At 36.7% G+C, this 19,666-nt stretch overlaps 2 protein-coding genes across 3 annotated transcripts; both read right to left on the bottom strand.

Annotated features, from left to right (window-relative positions):
- Positions 1–237: 237 nt before the first annotated feature.
- fkbp1aa (FKBP prolyl isomerase 1Aa) lies at positions 238–2,479 on the bottom strand. 2 transcript variants are annotated; one of them, XM_077224194.1, is made up of 5 exons: positions 2,325–2,479; positions 2,070–2,117; positions 1,318–1,430; positions 896–1,070; positions 238–589 (listed from the first exon to the last, which is right to left on the bottom strand). In XM_077224194.1, the coding sequence occupies exons 1-4, from the start codon at positions 2,359–2,361 to the stop codon at positions 942–944; spliced, it is 327 nt and encodes a 108-aa protein (XP_077080309.1). In that variant the 5' UTR covers positions 2,362–2,479; the 3' UTR covers positions 238–589; positions 896–941. The 2 variants fall into 2 exon arrangements, with proteins under 2 accessions (XP_077080309.1, XP_077080310.1); XM_077224195.1 differs by having other exon boundaries at positions 921–1,070.
- Positions 2,480–3,324: 845 nt separating this feature from the next.
- Positions 3,325–18,649, bottom strand: mfsd2al2 (major facilitator superfamily domain containing 2a-like 2). Its single transcript, XM_077223898.1, is given in 20 exon segments — positions 3,325–3,334; positions 4,658–4,742; positions 4,745–4,833; positions 5,086–5,177; positions 5,179–5,236; positions 7,584–7,709; positions 7,754–7,888; positions 7,975–8,099; positions 8,102–8,132; positions 10,492–10,548; positions 10,550–10,582; positions 11,073–11,204; positions 12,611–12,693; positions 12,936–12,951; positions 12,953–13,047; positions 15,243–15,321; positions 15,323–15,345; positions 16,535–16,645; positions 16,809–16,865; positions 18,629–18,649. Coding segments are annotated over 20 exon segments (1,458 nt in total).
- Between the last annotated feature and the right edge of the window lie 1,017 nt (positions 18,650–19,666).

Below are 19,666 nucleotides of genomic sequence, written 5' to 3'. Positions count from 1 at the left end.
TGCAGTGTCTTTCCTCATATAAAGCAGAATGCTGTGACAACAATTCAAGTTTAAGTTATGTGGAGTGGGATTTAGTCAATGAGATTTTACTGTGGTCGGGGCTACCCAGCACAAAATACCCAATATTAGAGATGGGCACCAAATGACTTACAAAATGTTATCGTCTTATGTGGCATGATTTTGATGCACCCGCAAACACACCATTCCAGTTTCCCAATCAACACATCAGAGACCAGCTTAATGTTTTATAAACAATTTATTTTCAAGTAGTTTGTTTTATACTTAACCAGATTTCCCCACCAGAGTACTTATTACCAGCTCAGCCAAAACCCTGTTGCTGTGATCGCGTTTACAACACAGAAATCAATTATAAAAAGAGAAAAGGGAAAAAAAGAAAAAAAAAAGAAACTTGTGTCTTAGTGAACTTCCAATGATTGAGAGAATACAAGTGATTATGTCAAGCAGAAAAGAAATAAAAAGGCAACAAAATATACAAATGCAAAACAGAGCTAAGCTAAGTGGTATCGCTATTAACACTACCCCTTTTGAGGATCACATGCATGGAGCAATGTTCCTTAAAAAGGTTGACCTGGAAGAAAACAAAGAGAGAGGTTTATTAAACAACTGAACCGTGTTCCTCAAAGGCCATAAATACGATTACAAGGGTTTAATCGAAGAGCCGGTTAAATAAACTCTACAGGACAGTTAAGAACAAGACTAGGATAATCTCCTTTAAAGATTATCTGTTAGTTATTAAAGTCATCCATGCATGATGCAACTGGATGAACTGACTACAAGATGTTTTTCATTTATTGGGCATTCATTAAGTGTCCTAGAAACTGAGCAACAATAACAAATTAAGTCAAAAGAAAAATGTGGAAAACTTTACACATACCCTGAAAGAATGAATAGGGAATAACCTGAGTCCAATTGTGGGGACTTTATTCCAAGCCCATCAGCTCCACATCGAATACGAGGGTGGCGTTGGGAGGAATGATGCCCGGGTGCCCCTTGCTCCCATAAGCAAAGTCTGGAGTGCAAGTCAGCTTGGCACGCTGCCCGACACTCATCTGTTACGAGGGGGAAAAGGTCATTTGGCCAAATTAGGTCCAGTATGAAACGATGACTGGAGGCTAAATAAATGACACGGATTTGTTATCAAAACCCTACTAGACAGCTTGTATGTATTTGTCTGAAGAAAAAAGGTAAAGAGACTTACTTAATAAAAAGACAGTTACAAAAAGCTTAATATAGGACTCAAGCAGATTTATATAGCAAATCAAATCCATTTTGATTTCATGAAAAATGAGCATTTACCTGGGCTACTCCCTCATCCCAACCACGGATCACTTCCTGTTTGCCAATTTTGAATTTGAAAGGCTTTCCCCGGTCACGGGATGAGTCGAACTTGCGTCCATCTGTCAGGGAGCCTGAGAGAATAAAAGGGAATATTTAAAACGTATGAATCATGCAAAGAAAACATACGTTCAACACCTGAAATCATGATTCATTTGGAACGTAAACGTCTAAAATTAAAAGCTTTTTGTGGCTGTAATATATTCGCATTCAACAAAACAACCCAATGAGCGCCCACAGGTCGTTCGAATCTAAATATGTTTGACAGTTACGGGAGCGTTCAACTCGAAGCATTTTGAAACGCATATCGAACCGATTCGAATTGCAGCATTTTTCTAGCACTGGAACAAATTAAAAACGCTCGACTGTAATGTTCAGACCGAATCTCCTAAAACGTTTTCCTGACTGGATTGCCCGCTATTTTTAACGCACCCCATCTCATCATAAATGACGGCAATAAAGCCACCGTAACGTTATATCCGCAAAAACAGGCCACGGCTTCCAAATCCACTGCTGTTAAAAAGTCGCATTTAAGAGTTTGCAGTAAAAGGAACGATCAAAGACGTGGTAAAGATTAGGTTCCATAAAAATATTAAAAATATAAAGACTTGAGCGGATCGTGGATGCGAAAGTATCTATTGTCAATGCAGCTAAAAGCTAATGCTGGCTAACACCCTTCAGGGATTCATCAACACGATCACTTGTCAACTTACCCACGTAGTGCACGACACAGGTCTGTCCTTTTTTAGGGAAAGTACTTCCTAAAAGTTCAAAACAAGAAGGTAAAAACGATTAGCCTAAAATTGCCCGTCAAATCCTGTGGGAAGAGGTTAGTGGTTAGCTAGCAGGCTAACGCCCGTGATGCCAAAACAGGCAGAATAAATCGATTTAAAATTTGATTCATTTGATATATTTAAGCATTGTGGTTTTTGAATGGTCGATGTGATCCCATATATGAGGCCTTTTACCGTCTCCAGGAGTAATGGTTTCAACCTCGACTCCCATCCTGGCTGCTTGTTCTGACTCCTGAAGCTCTGCACACAAAATGCGCTTCAGTAATTCAGTAATTGTGATTGAGGGCAGAAAACCCCCTGTCTGCGCCACACTGGAGCATTAGCGCCCCCAGCGGCCGAACACCGAACAGCGCTCTACATCTGAACGTCCATCAACCTCACCGCGGTCACCACAGTTTATAATAATAATAATACCATTAAAATGAAAATGCTAACTTGGTATCAGCAAACGCAAATAAAGTATTTAACACGTAGTGATTATTTAACAAAAGTAGTAACACGTAACTGATATAAACATCTAAGGTTATTTTATTTTTTATTTTTTTATTCAAGAAAAAATTTACAATAGTGCAAATACACATATTTTAGAAATCTAGAACATTTCCAACAATGTATTAAACAAGTAAACTAATTCGTGCACAATCATAGGACAAAAATGGAAAGAGCTAAATAAAGAAAAAAGAAAAAAAGAAACAGCAAACAGATATTAATCATGGTAGCCTACATGAAAGATATCATCGTATCATCATATTTCTTCAACATTTAAGGTTATATTATCAAATAATTAGCCTACCTGACATCACAAGTAGTCCTACCCATTTAAGTACCCAATGGCATCATACGAAACCGTCATATTTACCCTTAAAAATTATTTAGTCTACATCAGGAGCATAAAAATATTGACAAAGACTATAGAATAACTTAAAAGGGACTTTGATATTAATTTGGTAGTTGTGTTCTGTTCATAATTAATTTGGAAAATACCAATATTAGCTAAGTGTAATGAAATTCAATTACATTTACAGCTGTATGTGTATTTTCATTTATACATTTTTTTTTCATTATACAACAGTGTAAACAAGACGAGTGCTGATATTTAATTAAAATGTTTAATAGCTTATCATCTCCAAACCACACCCCTTACAACGTCATTTTCATCGCTTTTTTCGCTTCATTATCGCCACCTAGTGAAAAACGAGATCACAGAAGGCAGAATTAATTCAGCGAATCAGGGAATCAGGCATGTTTGCTTTTAAAGTGCATGCATTGCATGCAAAAAAAACCTCCAATTTTAAACTTCTTCACCCATGCAACTTTTGACCTATCATTACCTGTCTTGAAACTTTAGTGCAAGTTTATGTGTGGCTTGAGTTTCACTCAACCTTGATTCATGACATTTCACACTTGACTTATGTTGTTGTGATGATTTTGGGTAAGCTCTAGATTTATTAAATCGGTTTGTTGACTTGAAACTCGAAATCTTGACATGTAAAACAGCACTTGTGTTGCAATGTTATTGAGGAGATGATTTTTAAGAATTGTTTGCTTGAGAGACAGATTTGTTTGCATAAAGATGTGATGTTATTCTAGGCTTTGATTGGAAGATGAAACTCTGACTGGACCCAAGTGTGGCACAGTTAGACCTAAAAAAAGTAAAGAACACATTAATAAATCTAATCAGATTTACTCCACTAACAGGTAACGTTCTCAGAACTTTAGCTAACATTCTGGCAAGGTTCACTGAAAGTTCTAAACAAACATTCTACCAGTTACGTAAATAAAATGTTTGTTCAAAGTTACCTGGTCTTTAATAATGTTCTTCAAATGTTCCCACAAAAACATTATTAATACGTCGTTCACGGAGCATGTTTTGCCCCCATTATGTTTTGTCAAAAAAAACTTTTCATGCAGTGTGTTATATAGCTGTTTGTAAATGTAAAAGCTTTTAAAAATGTAAATGTAAAGCAAAGTTTTAAAAATGAAAGTGTATGGTACGGCGATTAAAGTTATTGTCTCCTAAAAGAAAGAATTGATTCTGAACTGCCGAAACAAGTAATCAGCAATTCCAGTCTCACTTCCTGTTACAATGTAACAAATTTGCACAATTCCACTTTCCAGCCTATGGTCTTCATTGGCTGCCCTCGAACAACGTCTACTTCGACCCGCCCTCAAACACTTTAGTTGCAGCTGAAGCCTTGTAGAGTTTTGTTCGTGTTGTCGACACTGCAAATTCACTCTTCTGCACTTCGAAAACATGAGGACTCCCGCTGGAATTGATTGGAAAAGCCAACGCCATTGTTCCTCTTCATATCACAGTGCATCAAGCGCTGAGGAAGATTCAGGGCGGAAATTCAGATTCGTAACGCGTTTCGTTTCCGACACGTGGAAGTTTTAAACATTCAGAGAACATTCAGAAATAATAATAGAATAAGAAATAATGTTTTCATAACTTTATGGGAACGTTAGCAAAACGTTCTGGGTAGACATTGGACGACACTACATCTTACCTTGTGTGTCCGAGATCTTGCTGAATCTTCTTCTGATCTGCTTCATTGATTGGGTACAGATAGAAAAACACTAAACCCACCAGCAAAAGGTGATTGGTATTGGGACCAAAAGCAGTTTCAGTGCCAAGATCACTCCATCCGCATGACTACATGCACCTGCTTTATATCCTGTAAAGCTTCAGCAAAAAACATTGCTCAATGTGAACATTTCGGACTTCCATAAAAAGGGCTGAACGACTGCAAACAGAAGCATGATTTTGTTTTGCTGAAACATTCTTGCCTGACAGTATTTAAAAACTTGCAGGACATAGAGCGTGAACAATTGTACTTGAATGTAGGCCCAGAGTCCACAATGTTTTTAAGAACTGACAGACTGCCACATTAAATCAGGCTTTACATTAGCTCGGAGAGAGCGAGTGCTGACTCACTGCAGTGTCACGGTGGAGATGCCAGCAGACAGACATCCTCCGAGCTTGATGCAAAACCTCGAGCATGAAACAAACTAGGGCTCCAGGTCCCGGGCCCCTGCAGGAGGGGGTCTGAACAGCAAACTCGTCCACTACATCTGGAAGTATTGACCTGACCAAACTAGATGGTGCAAAATTCACAACCACCAAAAGTGTTTAGGCTATGTGTTTGTTAGGGTGTCCTGATTGGTTTTTAGTAGTGGTAGTGGTTTTGGTGTGGTTTCTAGGGTGTTGCTTTTGCTTACTGGCCCAAGTTCAGACCCTCCAGTGACATTCTATATAATATTCTGATCTCTACTTGTGTCTAAATCTATGAGATTTTGTCATCCATTTTATCACTCGGCAGACAAGATTGTACGTCTGTTTGCTTATAAAAGGAATAGCACACCTCACCTCAACAAGATTTGAGTAATCATTGATTTATCCTTAGCACAAGGAGTGCCGATCTGGCTGATGACAGATAAGTGTTCAAGATAAAGAAAAAGGTACAATTTTGCACATCATAAAGGTGTATTCAAGAAATTGTTTGTATGAATTGCATTCTAAAACATTTTGCATAAATGTATAGATTCAGGCAAAAATTTGCAAAGTTTTATTGATCCATATTCTTATAGTTACTACTCCTTAACTGAGAGCAATAGTAACAGATACTTGCCTTAGCATTATATGACCTCTCGATTAGGTTCAGTGATTGATTGAAAGTCATTTAACTGACATTTGACAAACATCAAAAGAAGTGGACATTTTCCCTCAAAAGTATTGAGATTAGCAAAAGTGACGGCAATGTCTTGTCCAGCATAGTATTAAAGGGTTAGTTCACCCAAAAAAATGAATGTATGTCATTAATTAATCGCCCTCATGTCCTACCAAACCCGTTAGACCTTTGGTCATCTTCGGAACGCAAATGAAAATATTTTTGATAAAATCCGATATCATTACCACTTTCAAGGCCCAGAAAGGTAGTAAAGACATTGTTAAAATAGTACATGTGGCTACAGTGGTTCAACCTTAATGTTATGAAGCGACGAGAATACTTTTTATAAGCAATAAACAACTAAACGATATTATTCAATATCTCTTCTCTTCCACATCCTTCTCCTACGCTATTCACGTAGTAAACACAGTCCAGCGCTTCCGGGTTGTTCGTCAGAACGTCGCCTCACTATTGGCCGGCTCCTGCGTCAGCATCACACACATGCGTTGTGCTGCTCTCGTGACCAGCATCGGCCAATTCATACTTTGCACGTGACGTCACAAGTACTGGCTGGCGGGCAAGAACGTCGTTCTTTAGCAGCGAAACCCAGTAAACTAATCAAGGATCTTGCCAGGACGTCGCCAGTTTTAATATACAAAAGTTGGTGTTTTGAAGTGTTAACGACATGCCAGATAGTTGTTGTGCGATTGGATGCAATATTATTCAGCATAATCGGGTTAAGAACCTGCATGTAAACCCGCTCATTCCCTGAAAGTGAAAGTAGAAACGGACTGAGCTTTCAGCATCTGTCGCTGCATTAACGCCACGTTCTCTCATAGACGACGATGGATATAACGGTATAGCGACGACTATCTTAATTTACTGGCTTAATATTTCTCTTGTGGACCTACATTAATAAATAAAAAATTAGAGTAAAAAATTTGAAGAATATTTCTCTTTAAACAAGTTTTTGAAGCTGCTTTTGATTTTCACAGATGGCAGAGTTGTGCTGTTCGTGAACTAAAGACTGTTTTTAGGCCTATATCATTTTAGTGATATTATTAATATTTAGTAATTGTATTGTTTTTAATGTTATTAGTGTCATTAAACGTTTTGTTTATGTGCTATGGAAACAAAATAGCCTCACTATATAATTGATTGTAGTAATGGCCATTTTGTCAGCGTTTGTTGCCCGCCAAGTATCCATCACGTGACTGCGAAGTATGAATAGTGAGGCGACATTCTGACGTACAACCCGGAAGCGCTGGACTGTTTACACTACATCAACAACAGCGTAGGAGAATGACACCGAAGAAAAGAAATTGTTGAATAAAGTCGTTATTTTTGTGTGGGGTTTTTTTTGTGCATAAAAAGTATGCTCGTCACTTGATAACATTTAAGGTTGAACCACTGTAGTCTCGTGGACTATTTTAACGTTGTCTTTACTATTTTGAAAAGTTGCAATGGCCTTGAAAGTTGCAATGACGTTGCTGCCTATGGCTGGTTGATTAAATCCTGGTTCTGATTTCATCAAAAATATCTTAATTTGTGTTCAGAAGATGAACGAAGGTCTTACGGGTTTGGATTGGCATGATGAGGGTGAGTAATTAATGGGTGAACTAACCCTTTAAAGTAAGATTTGCTGATAAATCGGCAAGTGCTAAACTCTCCATGGTGGAGGATGCTGGCCTGATTAGGAGAGATGAACAGCATGAAGGTCTTTTACTTGTTACTCGCCTTGGTTAGGTAAGGAATTGTTACTCGCCATGGTAACATGAACTGTGCAGCTAAACTAGCTCCAACCAAAACACACATGACCATGTACACTGGAAAGTTCTCTGGCTATGAGGAGCTATGGAGAAACACAGGCAAAGAACATATAGATAGATCACTATATGTCACCAGAATCATTGTGTATGGTCTCCTCACCATCACCATCAGAGGGAACGTACAGGTAGACCTATAAAAAGTGCAGTTTTCTTGCTCAGCTTCACTAGTGTCATCTGCCACATTAACACTGATATGGTTGCGGCCATACTTACGAATCGATTTATACAATACAGAATGTAGGTTTTTATTATTTAACACATACAATTTCAATCAAATACTCTTGATATGATTGCATGTCAACATGATATTTTTGTTCTAGTTCTGATTTTCCATTTACTTTATAGGTTAATTAGGATCCAATCTGAAAAGCTAATGTGGAGAAGAGGAAGCCGAGGACCAGACATTGGTATGACAGATGGCCAGTGAGCTTCTTTAAAGCGTTCAGGTACTGTATGTAGTGTGCATGTGAACACTGTGAGGCCCTACAGAAGCCAAAGTGAGATACAACAATACATCATTACATCAGCAATGAAATTAGACACTGAACTGGTATAGAGTTAAGAGCTAGTTTGGTGGGATTTTATTCGTAAACAATAAATTCCCTACAGTTCAAAAACATATTGTTTGGCTCACAAACTTGTTTAAAATGTAGTCTGCCATAAAGTTACTATTATTAAATGTTGATGATCAAGGAATCATGCAAAACAAAACAAAAAAATTAAACAAAACATTCCTTGAAATTAAGGCGTGGTCACACTACACTTTTCAGTATGCATACAAATGTAAGAGACAGGAAACACAAGCTCAAGCTGCTCTTTATACTCTTCACTGCGTTCCAAAGTTCAAGATTGTTGAATTCTGACCTGCGAATTTGTATCACATGAAGACCAATAGAAGATTGGGTAACACATAATCCAGTTCTCACTATTAACTAGTTGCTTATTAGGATGCATATTACTAGGATATTGGCTGTTTATTAGTACTTCTAAAGGACATATTAATGTCTTAATCTGCATGAATTTATTCTACATTCCTAGTCCTACCTAATACCTACATTTAACAACTACCTCACAAAATAATTATAAGCAGTAATTAGGAGTTTATTAAGGGAAAAGTCGTAGTTATAGTTAGTTAATAGTGAGAATTGGACCTTGATCTAAAGTGTCACCAAAGATTGATATACCCTAGGGTGACCTTTTAGCTGAATTAAAGGCACAGTATGTAAGTTTTGCCGCTTGGGGTCACTTATTTAAAACTATATCAAAGGCGTAGCTTGATGGTGCCATGAATGAGCGTGGAATCATGGGAGTTGTCATCTTCACCTCCACAGCTGATGGAAAGCAATCCGACGGGAATTGTTATGAGCTTAAGTTATTAAAGTTTTATTAACATTACTGAGGGGTGAAGGGCGGGGCCGAGAGCCTGGAACCTTTTACCTTGTGGCTTTTATTATGCTTATACGCTGCAGTCGGCCACTGCCACTCCTTTTGTTTTGTTGCTTATGTTGATTTTAGGATTAATGTCCACCTCCACCTCCTCCTTCCCTGAACTTGAACTTTGTTACAGTTACATTTAGGCACTTAAATTCACATTATTTTATCTAATTTTAATGAAATAGCCGCGAATGCTGAATTACTACTTATACAGGTTACTTTATTTGCCGAATTTAAATTGTGTGGCAATGCAGCGCTGTTTTACTTGGTCAAAACTATCATACTAAAAATATATTGGAATGTTGAAAGTTATGTTTTATACTACAGGGCTGTTGAACGCTTGAATCTGATTGGTTGACAAATGATCTATGGTGTGCAATTATTTTCAGGGAAACGTGCGGCTAAAATAGTTCCTGGCAGTTCCATATCACTACGCCAAATGATTTCCACTCGCACAGAAACATGTTGTCAGTGCTGCTCCGATGATTTTATCAGTAAAATAGTTTAACAAATTAAAAGCTACATGACATTTCTCACTAGCGAAGTAATAACAGCGCTGTTCTTGGAGCAGATAAACTTACAATTTCGCTATTAGTAGTACTAGAGGCACTGCTGCTTAACACTGCTGGGAGACGCACAGACACACACACGCCTGATAACTCTCTCTCTCTCTCTCTCTCTCTCTCTCTATCTCTCTCTCTCTCTCGCTCTCTCATAACTGCATTAGTCTGCTATTAGTGGCGCAAGCCTCCATTACTAGCTCTAAAATTACCTTTTGGAATTAGCGACGTTTGGGATTAGATGCGTAAGAAATTACTCCTACACACCAAAGTGAAGAGTTTTACAAAAACCTGACTAATGTCTTGAATACATCATCTGATCTTGAATAAATCATCTGATCTTGAATAAATCATCTGATTCTGAACAATGTTTTGAGGTGTCAGTTTATATACGGAATAATTGACTCTGAGATGTTGAATTATTAAAAGTTAATGCACTCTCCGCTTCGTGGCCGCATTACCACCTCGGGTGTGCATTATTTTTATAAACAGCCCATTGTCAGTTATTCCTTACATAACCCTACTTTTTTAGACTGGTTAAAATAGCTGATTTCTCGTGGAAACATTTGAGATAATATAAGTACACAAGTCAGCAACATATACAACATTGTTTTAGTGGTTATTGGATATTTTAATGTACAAAGGCCTTTTAAAGAACTTGAAATCTGCAGTGTTGCAGTAAAGTGGAGTGGATTACATATTTTTACATTCTTTAGGCAATATATGGCGAATATTACTGACTTCATTTTGCGACAATTTCAGTGTATGTAGAAATTTTGGGTGCTCAAAGTCTAGCTTGACCACGGCTTTAAAAAAATGAAATAATTTTACACAAATGTACGGCACAAGTTTTTGTTCTTTGACCCCCAGGAACAACACCATACAAAAAACAAAGACGAGTGCACTATAGTGCTGAAATCAAGAAGGCATTCCTCTGTTGGGAAACACAGACATATATGTAAGTGTACTGTATATGCAAACAGACTCAGGGTGCAAATTACAGGGGCATTACTAAGACCTCCCCAATGAAAGTGTGGCACTAAAATGTACTCCTATAAGGAACTTTTTAACTGTGTTTTCAAACAATGTTTTAGCTAGATTACAAAAATTGAAAGTTGGATTACATGTTAGTCAGAGTGTGTATTTTCACATGGTCTCATAGACTAACTGTCCCTGAGGCTAAAAACTACCTATAGAAATTCTGTTAAAAAGATAGTAATTGTGTAATTGCACACACTAAACAGACCCAAAAATTACAGCCCAAAGTTAAATACTTTATGGCTTTGTTCAAATCCCTTAGCATTACAAGCTAAGCTTTCCTTAGCAAATGCCACTAATTATGAATGTTAAAACACCTGAGTAACGTCTGAACAGTTGCCCTACACAGTATTTCACAGTGTGGTGTGTAGGTGTTAGTGTGATATGGTTTTGTGCAGCGCTGTGCTGTGTGGGAGGTCCGGTTCTAGGTCCTCGTTCAGACAGGCTTGATCTCTGTCTTTGTTATACACCCACAGCACCTGACCCTGAATCACGGTCTCCATCAGCATAGCTAACGCCTCCACACTCAGCCCGAATAGTGAGACAGAAATAGGGTGAGACAGATGTGCACACAACCTTACAACAACCGATAATACAAACTATTGCTCTGTGAAACGCTATCGTACACATCCTGCGACAGGGATTAGGTCTGTTTTTTCAGTCTTGGCAGTGTAATAATAGATTATAATGGCCCTGTTCCAAAATTTAGTGAGCTGCTACTGCCTAAATGGGCAGATGCCTTATAAGACAGGATTCTAACCAAAATGGAACATTGTAAGGGGCTGATTTGGAATAATCTATCTAGGTTGCAACTCTGTGCCCCAAATCTGCTGCAAACCACTGAGTCCTATTTTGAATGGCATCAGTTCTCAACAGTGTTAGGTATTGCATTCGAAAGAAGTGTCTTTTGCTCACCTAGGTTGCATTTATTTGATTTAAAATACAATAAAAACTGTAATATTGTGAAATATGTTTACAAGTTAAAACAACTGTTTTCCATTTGAATACATATTTAAAAAGTAATTTATTCCTGCGATCATAGCTGAATTTTCAGCATCATTACTCCAGTCTTCAGTGTCACATGATGCTTCAGAAATCATTCTAATATGCTGATTTGCTGCTCAAGAAACATTTCTTATTATTATCAATGTTGAAAACAGTGGCGCTCCTTAATAATTTTGTGGAAACCTTGGCTCTTTGGTCAATGATAGTATAATAGAAAGTACAAAAGAATAGCATTTATTTCTAATCTTTTGAAACATTTTAAATGTCTATACTGTCACTTTTGATCAATTTAATGCATCCTTTATGCATTAAATGAAAAACCATTTTTCTTTTAAAAAAACGTAGCAGTTACTTTCATTGTATTTATACAATTATATTGTATTTTATTTTAATATTTTCTATCTATTACTTGTCTTAGTAATGTTGTTGTGCATTTGACAAGTTTTTTTTAAACAAATATTTCTATTTAGCTGTATTTTTATTATAGTTTTAGTAATTTTTTTATTACTTCAACTTTATTTTATTTTATTTAGTTGGCAAACATCTAATTTTAATTACATATTTTAAGTTTGTCTAAATGTAATCTAATGTAAAATGTATTTATTTTTATTTCGGCTTTATTTGAATTAATGAAAAAGATTTTCAACAGTTTGTTTCAGTTAACTGCAACAGTTTAACATTAGCATGTAGCACAAACAAACATTTGATAAAATAGAAAAAAAGGAAAATGCACCCTCATGTTGTTTCAACCCGTATGAATTTCTTTGATTCTTCCTGGGAACTCAAAATATGAATTTGTGAAGAATGCCCACTTTCCATAATATTTCTTCAGAATTTCTCCATTTGTGTTCCATGGAAAAAACATCAAGTTTGAAACAACATGAGGGTGAGTAAATGATGACAGAATTCGATTTTGTAATGCTGACGTTCGAGTGCTTGAAATGTTCTCTCTGTCTTGTTGATCTCCTCCCAGAAACATGTTGAGGGATGTATATGGAACACTGTAGGACTGCAGGAAGCATAACGTTCACTTTGAAGAAGTCAAGAAAGCGCACAGCACATGAAAGACATGCGGGGGTAGCTGTGTGATGTAACAGACATTTGACCTCAATAATGAACACAAGAGTGGTGCTAATGGGAGTTGGCTAATTTGCCTATTACATAAAAAGCTTTTTCTGAGCCAGTAATCATCACATGGGGAAAGGACAAGGCATATGTTAGAGATTGATAGAATAAGAAAGGAAGTCATACACTCATGAAAGTCTCAGCTGATGGTTAGGTACCAGGTCACTCTGAACGCTGAGCTCACTGTATTGTGGGGTTTAAACCACAGGAAGAATGACCGGTGGCAATGACAGCACTTCTCTGACGCAGGAAGACACAGATAAGTCATATCAAGAAGCCTTATAAACCATTTTTCTGATTTCTTGCATGTACAGGAAACTTATAACAGGCACTTTACAACCATTCCATTCTCAACACTTGAATTGAAGAGTCTATGAACAACATCTGTACTATATAATGTTCATTGTCATAGACAGTAATTATGACTCATACGTCAGTGTAAAAACAAACAGGAAATGCGCATACAGTAGTGCACTTACTCTGGAAGCTCAGCAGTCAAGCAGGCCAGAGGGTTTAAAAGCATAAATGTCAAGCTATTTTTGCTAATGCATTTACATGAATAATTCAGTAATTTATTTATTGTAAAGTTCTAAATGGACTTTTTTCACATTTGAATCACAGAAGTAAACTATAGCAGGGTAAACCTCTATAAGGTGACTAGGGTTGCTTTCACACTAGCATTTTTTCGGGTTCGATTAACATAGTTCACTTTGGTTCACTTGGGCCCTGTCCCAAATGGCGCACTTCATGCGGACTTTCGGTCTTTTGTAAATTGCGCGTGCTCGCCGAGTCTACGAGTCCGTAGGCCGTCCCATTTAGCATTTTAACGCTCTGAAGTGTGCTCAGCATCGCCCCCTTTGTACCCTTGAAGCGGTCTTCCGCGAAGCCCGCATAGATGCAGGCTCCACGCACTTTAACTACCCAGGAATCCTTGCGAAATGCCAATCAGAAAACGGATGGGAGGAGATTTCGCTCACGGACTGTTAACATGGCTTTATGATATAGGCGTACATTTTACCAGTGGTTACTTACAGTTTATACAAACATTATCGACCAGTGGTTGATATCTCAAACATAATAATAGCTTGTTAAATAATCCGATCGCATTATGATTCATTACATAAATAGAACCGAATGTCATGGCTTTACTGAGTCATATAAACGTAGTATGAATATTGAAACCTATACATTTTTCTTAAACTCATTTACATTTTAATTTTGTGTTAAAATTGAACATTATATATTATTATGTACAACTGTATTGATCATTTACATAACCATGACATCTATTCTAAATCCCAGGTGGCTTTTACAATTATAGAACTGTAAAAGCTGGCTGTGTAGTTCACATGGACATAAGATTTGGGAAAATAAAATAAATCCTGTTCTCGATGCTAAAGACTGTAATTTTTATTAATGATATTTGTGATATTTTTCTAATAAAGGGACTGATGAGATGACCTTTAAGTTTATTCAGCTTCGACGTCTGAGCTGAGACCTTCTTCCTGTTTCCGGCGTGACGATCGAGTCTGTCCCAAAAAAACCTCTCAATGCTCCCTCGCGGACTCGCACTAAGGGCCTTATAGGTCTGCACTACATGACGTCACCGAAGTGTGGACTCTGAGGAAGTCCACAAGTCCGGAGTGTGCCATTTGGGACAGGGCCTTGGATGATTTGAACGCTGTTTTCCATAATTTAAAAATAATGGACATGATTCTAAAAGGTTAAATAGTCCTGAAAAGATATGGTCACACTTGACCACATTGGAAACTATTGAAAACTAATGGGAAGCGAATTTCATCAAGTGGAAACGTTTGGAATTCTGCGCCCAAACAAAATCTTACTGAAAGCAAATTTTTTGAGATATGAACCTTAAATTTGAAACACAACTTGTTTAGATTTATGGCTTTGATTTTCTCACAGTTTTAGAGTAAAACATGTTTTAACTATATATTTCATATAAAAAATTTAAAATAGTATCTTTATGCATTTTCATAATGATAAACTTAAACTTCTACTTAAACTCTTTTTCTTCACTTCTGGAATAATCTGCCTAGTGTCTTCTTTGAAAAGAGACCAAACTTAAACCTTAAGTCTCCAAAGCATTCAAGATTTACAACAGTTTAAGTTAAGGTCTGGTTAACAGCTAATAAATGGATCATAACTATTCCATAAATATAATTTAGTACCGTAAAATCCCCTAAAAATACAAAATATTAAATAAAAAATTATCAGCCTAAAATATTTTACATTAATTTAATGGAGAAAATAAAATCTGGAATTTTTCCCTGCCACACAAGCAGCACTCTCCTCTGCAAGTACATTATTAAATACTGAATCCACTAAAAATAATATTTTTTAACATAAAACTAGGTAATATTTAATTAAAATATACAGTACCACTCATGTCACAAAATCCACCTCTTATCTTACCACCCACCATGGGAGGAGCTTGGCGATTTGGGTCCACCTACTCCTGCTCACTAGATAGTCGACGAGGGTGTCTATGATGAACAGAAACAGAAAATGCCTCCATCTGAACACCACAAGAGCAAAACAGAGAGAAATGAGGGTAAATATGGGGATTGCATATTTTCCATGTCAGAGATAAGATTGTTGAGATTAAATGACTCTATTCAAAAAACTTAGACATAACTTTAGTTGACAAAGCAGTTACAGTTAACCGATATGAAAATGGATTTATTTACATAGAGCTCTTTGCTGGTCTTATTGTGCTTACTGTAGGTCAAGACTATAAGGTGCCAAACATTCTGGATCCAGAAAGTGTTTTTCTCCATTGTTGGCATTCAAAAGTAGCAATAATTGTCTGACTCATTTTTTTTTTGAAAGCAACAAATTCATTATGTTATAACAGATGTTATATTATTTTTTGGAGGTTCATAGAAGTGTGAAATGGACATATATTTTTCCATTTTCTTATAAATTACTTTATGTATAATAAACTTCCTTGATTATTCCAAAGAAGAAAAAAAGTTTGTTTTTGTGATCTTCCATCACAATGTACTGACTCGCCTCTGATGTCGCTTTTTTTGAATAATTGGAACAAATAACAAAGTAGCTTTTTTGGTATTGTTTTAGCAATTCTGGTATTGGCCACTTAAACGATCCAATCAATTCCGGATTAATATCAAATATTAAAATTGAATATCCTTTTTCAAATAGAAATTAAATTAAATTGACAGTGAATGCTGTTTCATGTTGACTTTACAATCGGCATGAAATGGAAGCTCCGATAGTCTTTTCTTTCCTATTGTGTAGTAAATCCAACTGAAACGAGCAGGAAAAAAAATGTATGACGAGACTGGATTTTTCCATTAGGAATTGATTGGATGGTTGTGGTTTGCTATTGGTGGATCTCATGTGAGTGACAGCTTGTCCCGCCCTGGCAACCACTAAACGCATCATCAGAGAAGAGATGTCACTGCAAGAGGGTGGGTGAATAAAGATTGGAAAGGCAAGTTAATTTAAAATAAAATTATGTGAACGGATAAATCATTTATAATAAATATTTCTGTCAATTTTGAACTGTCAATTTTGGTTTCATGGTGACTTTAAACTGAAAACAATGAAGGATTTTGAGTTATTAGGCAAATGCAAATGAACATGAAGGGGATAGTGCAATACAGATTAATTTGACAATATAAAGCATTAATCTTTGGACTATAATTCAGCCAAAGGTGAGAAAATGCAGATGTCATTCTTACCTGCACTACATTCAACAGGAAGATATGTAGAGAAAGACCCATAGCAATGTTGTTCATCTGATATGGTACACCACCTACTGCATAACACAGCTTTGAGAGGGGACGCCTCACCTTATTGTGAAGACACAGAAAGAGCAACGGAGAGAGAGACATTGGCCTCTTAAAAATGAAAAAGCATACAAATGTTTAAAGGAGGTATTCTCTGTATCCACAACATATGAGTGTGTTACAAAATACCTTGTTAAAAAGAACTTACCCGAGAGTCTTTTCTCACCCGAGTCTCTTGACTCTCTTATCTTTTTCGGTTACCATGTTCATCAGTGGTACAACACTGTGTTGTAGAAGTCGACACACTGCGGTCAGCGCTGTGTTGATTGTGCCCTCTTTCGGCCAGAGGTGGACAGTAACAAAGTACATTTACTTGAATACTGTCCTTAAGTATACTTTTTGAGTATCTGTATTTTACTTGAGTGTTTTTTTTTTCTGGAAACTTTTTACTGTAACTTCACTACATTTGAAAAACAAATATCATACTTTTTATTCCACTGCATTTCTGTCAAGGTCCTTGAGTAGAAAGTAGTAATTTCAGTCAGGGGATGCTTTTTCTTCATCTCTAAAACTTGATTGGAGACAGACAGCCTATTAGTAATCACTCTTGTAGGGTCACGTGTCGTGTCGTGATGTTCGGCGATTTCCCATCACTTTATTTCCCATCACTTTCTTTGAACACTAATCAACTGGTGGCAAAATAGACGAAGACAGATCACAGTGTGCTCATTCATGGCAGATACTATAGGTCTTTCTGGTTTACTGTTATCTGACCGTTATCAGTTTGTAGCAGTAAATGAAGAGATGTCTTATCGATCACAAGTTCAGTATGGAGTACCACACGGCTCAGTACTAGGACCGTTGCTGTTCACTCTTTACATGCTACCGTTAGGAGATATCATTAGGAAACATGGAATTAGTTTTCACTGATATGCCGATGATACTCAGCTCTATATCTCTTCACGCCCCGACGAAACTTGCCAATTCAAGAAATTAACGGAATGCATAGCTGATATAAAAATTTGGATGACTTGTAATTTCCTACTACTTAATTCTGAAAAAAAAAAACGGTTTATAATGATTGGACCAAAAACCTCCACACGAACTAACCTAGAATACTGTCTAGCACTTGACGGCTGCCAATCTTTCATTTGAAAGCCACGTTTCTAGCATCTGTAAAACTGCATTCTTCCATCTTAAAAATATATCTAAATTACGTCATATGCTCTCAATGAAAAATGCAGAACAGTTAGTTAAAGTTAGTTAGTAAATTATTGTAATGCTCTTATGGTGGTTGCCCTGCACGCATAATAAACAAACTACAGCTGGTCCAAAACGCAGCCGCTCGAGTTCTTACCAGAACTAGGAAGTATGACCATATTAGCTCGATTCTGTCAAAATTGCATTGGCTCCCTATTAAACATCGTATACATTTTAAAATATTCATGATTACTTACAAAGCACTATTGTGATATATGTCTATTGCGATCTCAAAATTCCGGCCAGTTGATAATACCTAGAATATCAAAATCAACTGCTGGCGGTAGATCCTTTTCCTATTTAGCACCAAAACTCTGGAAGAGTCTTCCTAACATTGTCCGGGGAACCAGACACACTGTCAGTTTAAATCTAGACTAAAACACATCTCTTTAACCTGCCATACACAAAATTATACATTCCTATTATTCAAATCAGTTAAATGATTATTAGGCTGCATAAATTAGGTCAGCCGGAACCGGGAACACTTCCTATAACACCAATGTACTCGCTACATCATAAGAAGAATGGTATCTATGCTAATGTTAGTCTTTCTGATTATTCCGAGGTTTACTGTAATCAGCTGGATCAGATGGAGAACCTGCACCTAGACACGACCACAATGCATCCCTGATGTTTCAGCAGAGATTGTGTCAACTTGACTCTCCCCTGTGAAGGCCTCATCGACACGACAGCCATCGACACTGATCCTCAACAAACTCGTCTCCATACCGGCGTGACTCCAATATTCAACCAGATAGAACGGCATAATATTCTGATTGTTCCCACCTGTAATTCTGCCTGAATCATAATCATACACGGTTTGTTCATTGGCCAGAATGAATTGGCCAAATTGGCTTCTATTTGTGGCAATAGCCAACAATACATTGTACAGGTCAAAATTATAGAATTTTCTTTTATGCCAAAAATAATTAGAATATTAAGTAAGGATCATGTTCCATGAAGATATTTTGTAAATGTCCTACCATAAATATATAAAACATTTATTTTTGTGAGTGAATGCAGCAAAATCGCGAACACAAATGGACAACTTTAAAGGTTATTTTCTCAATGTTTCGATTGTTTTGCACTCTAAGATTTTCGTTGTATTGTTGTATCACGGTCAAATATGGTCATATCCTAACAAGGTTTAGATGATGTATCTCAATTTCAAATAACTGACCCTTGTGACTGGTTTTGTGGTCCAGGGTCACATATGTATAAATGAACTATTAATAACTTTTTTACAACAAAAATGAAAGATCACTGTACGTACTTAAGCTGGACTGTGACGCCATTTTCTTCTGGAAACAAACTTTGTTGCATTATTTTCCTGTTATCTCTGTAAAGCTGCTTTGAAACAATCTGTATTGTAAAAAGCGCTATATAAATAAATGTGACTTGACTTAAAGCAGTATTGCTGTTGGGCAATTATACAGCTATGGTTGTGTAGATAGGTTCTAAAGCAGGTTGGATTTTTACAGACCACTTGATTCAAATGTGCATAAAGGGATGCACATAGATGTGTAGTCTACTTCTTTTGTTGGGGTGGTAGGAGTGTTAAATAAAAAAATAAAAAAGATGATTATGGCTGTCTTTTTTTCTCAATTCAGTTGTTTAATTTGTACAGGTTTTATAACATTCTAAAAGCTTTAATTCCACAGATACTACTAACTGGTAGGTGTATTCACTAGGTTGTTCCAGAGGCATAAGATACTGTAAGTATTACAATAATAAAACAATGCATTGACATTTTTACTTTTGATACTTAAGTACTTTTCAAAACAGATATTCTTTACTTAATCAAAAATAAGTATTTAGCCTACA

Source organism: Siphateles boraxobius, unplaced genomic scaffold (genome assembly GCF_051911475.1).
Source record: "Siphateles boraxobius isolate OS27281-9 unplaced genomic scaffold, OSU_SipBor_1 9, whole genome shotgun sequence".
NCBI classification, from domain to species: domain Eukaryota; kingdom Metazoa; phylum Chordata; class Actinopteri; order Cypriniformes; family Leuciscidae; genus Siphateles; species Siphateles boraxobius.
This window is presented reverse-complemented; position numbering and strand designations above follow the sequence as displayed.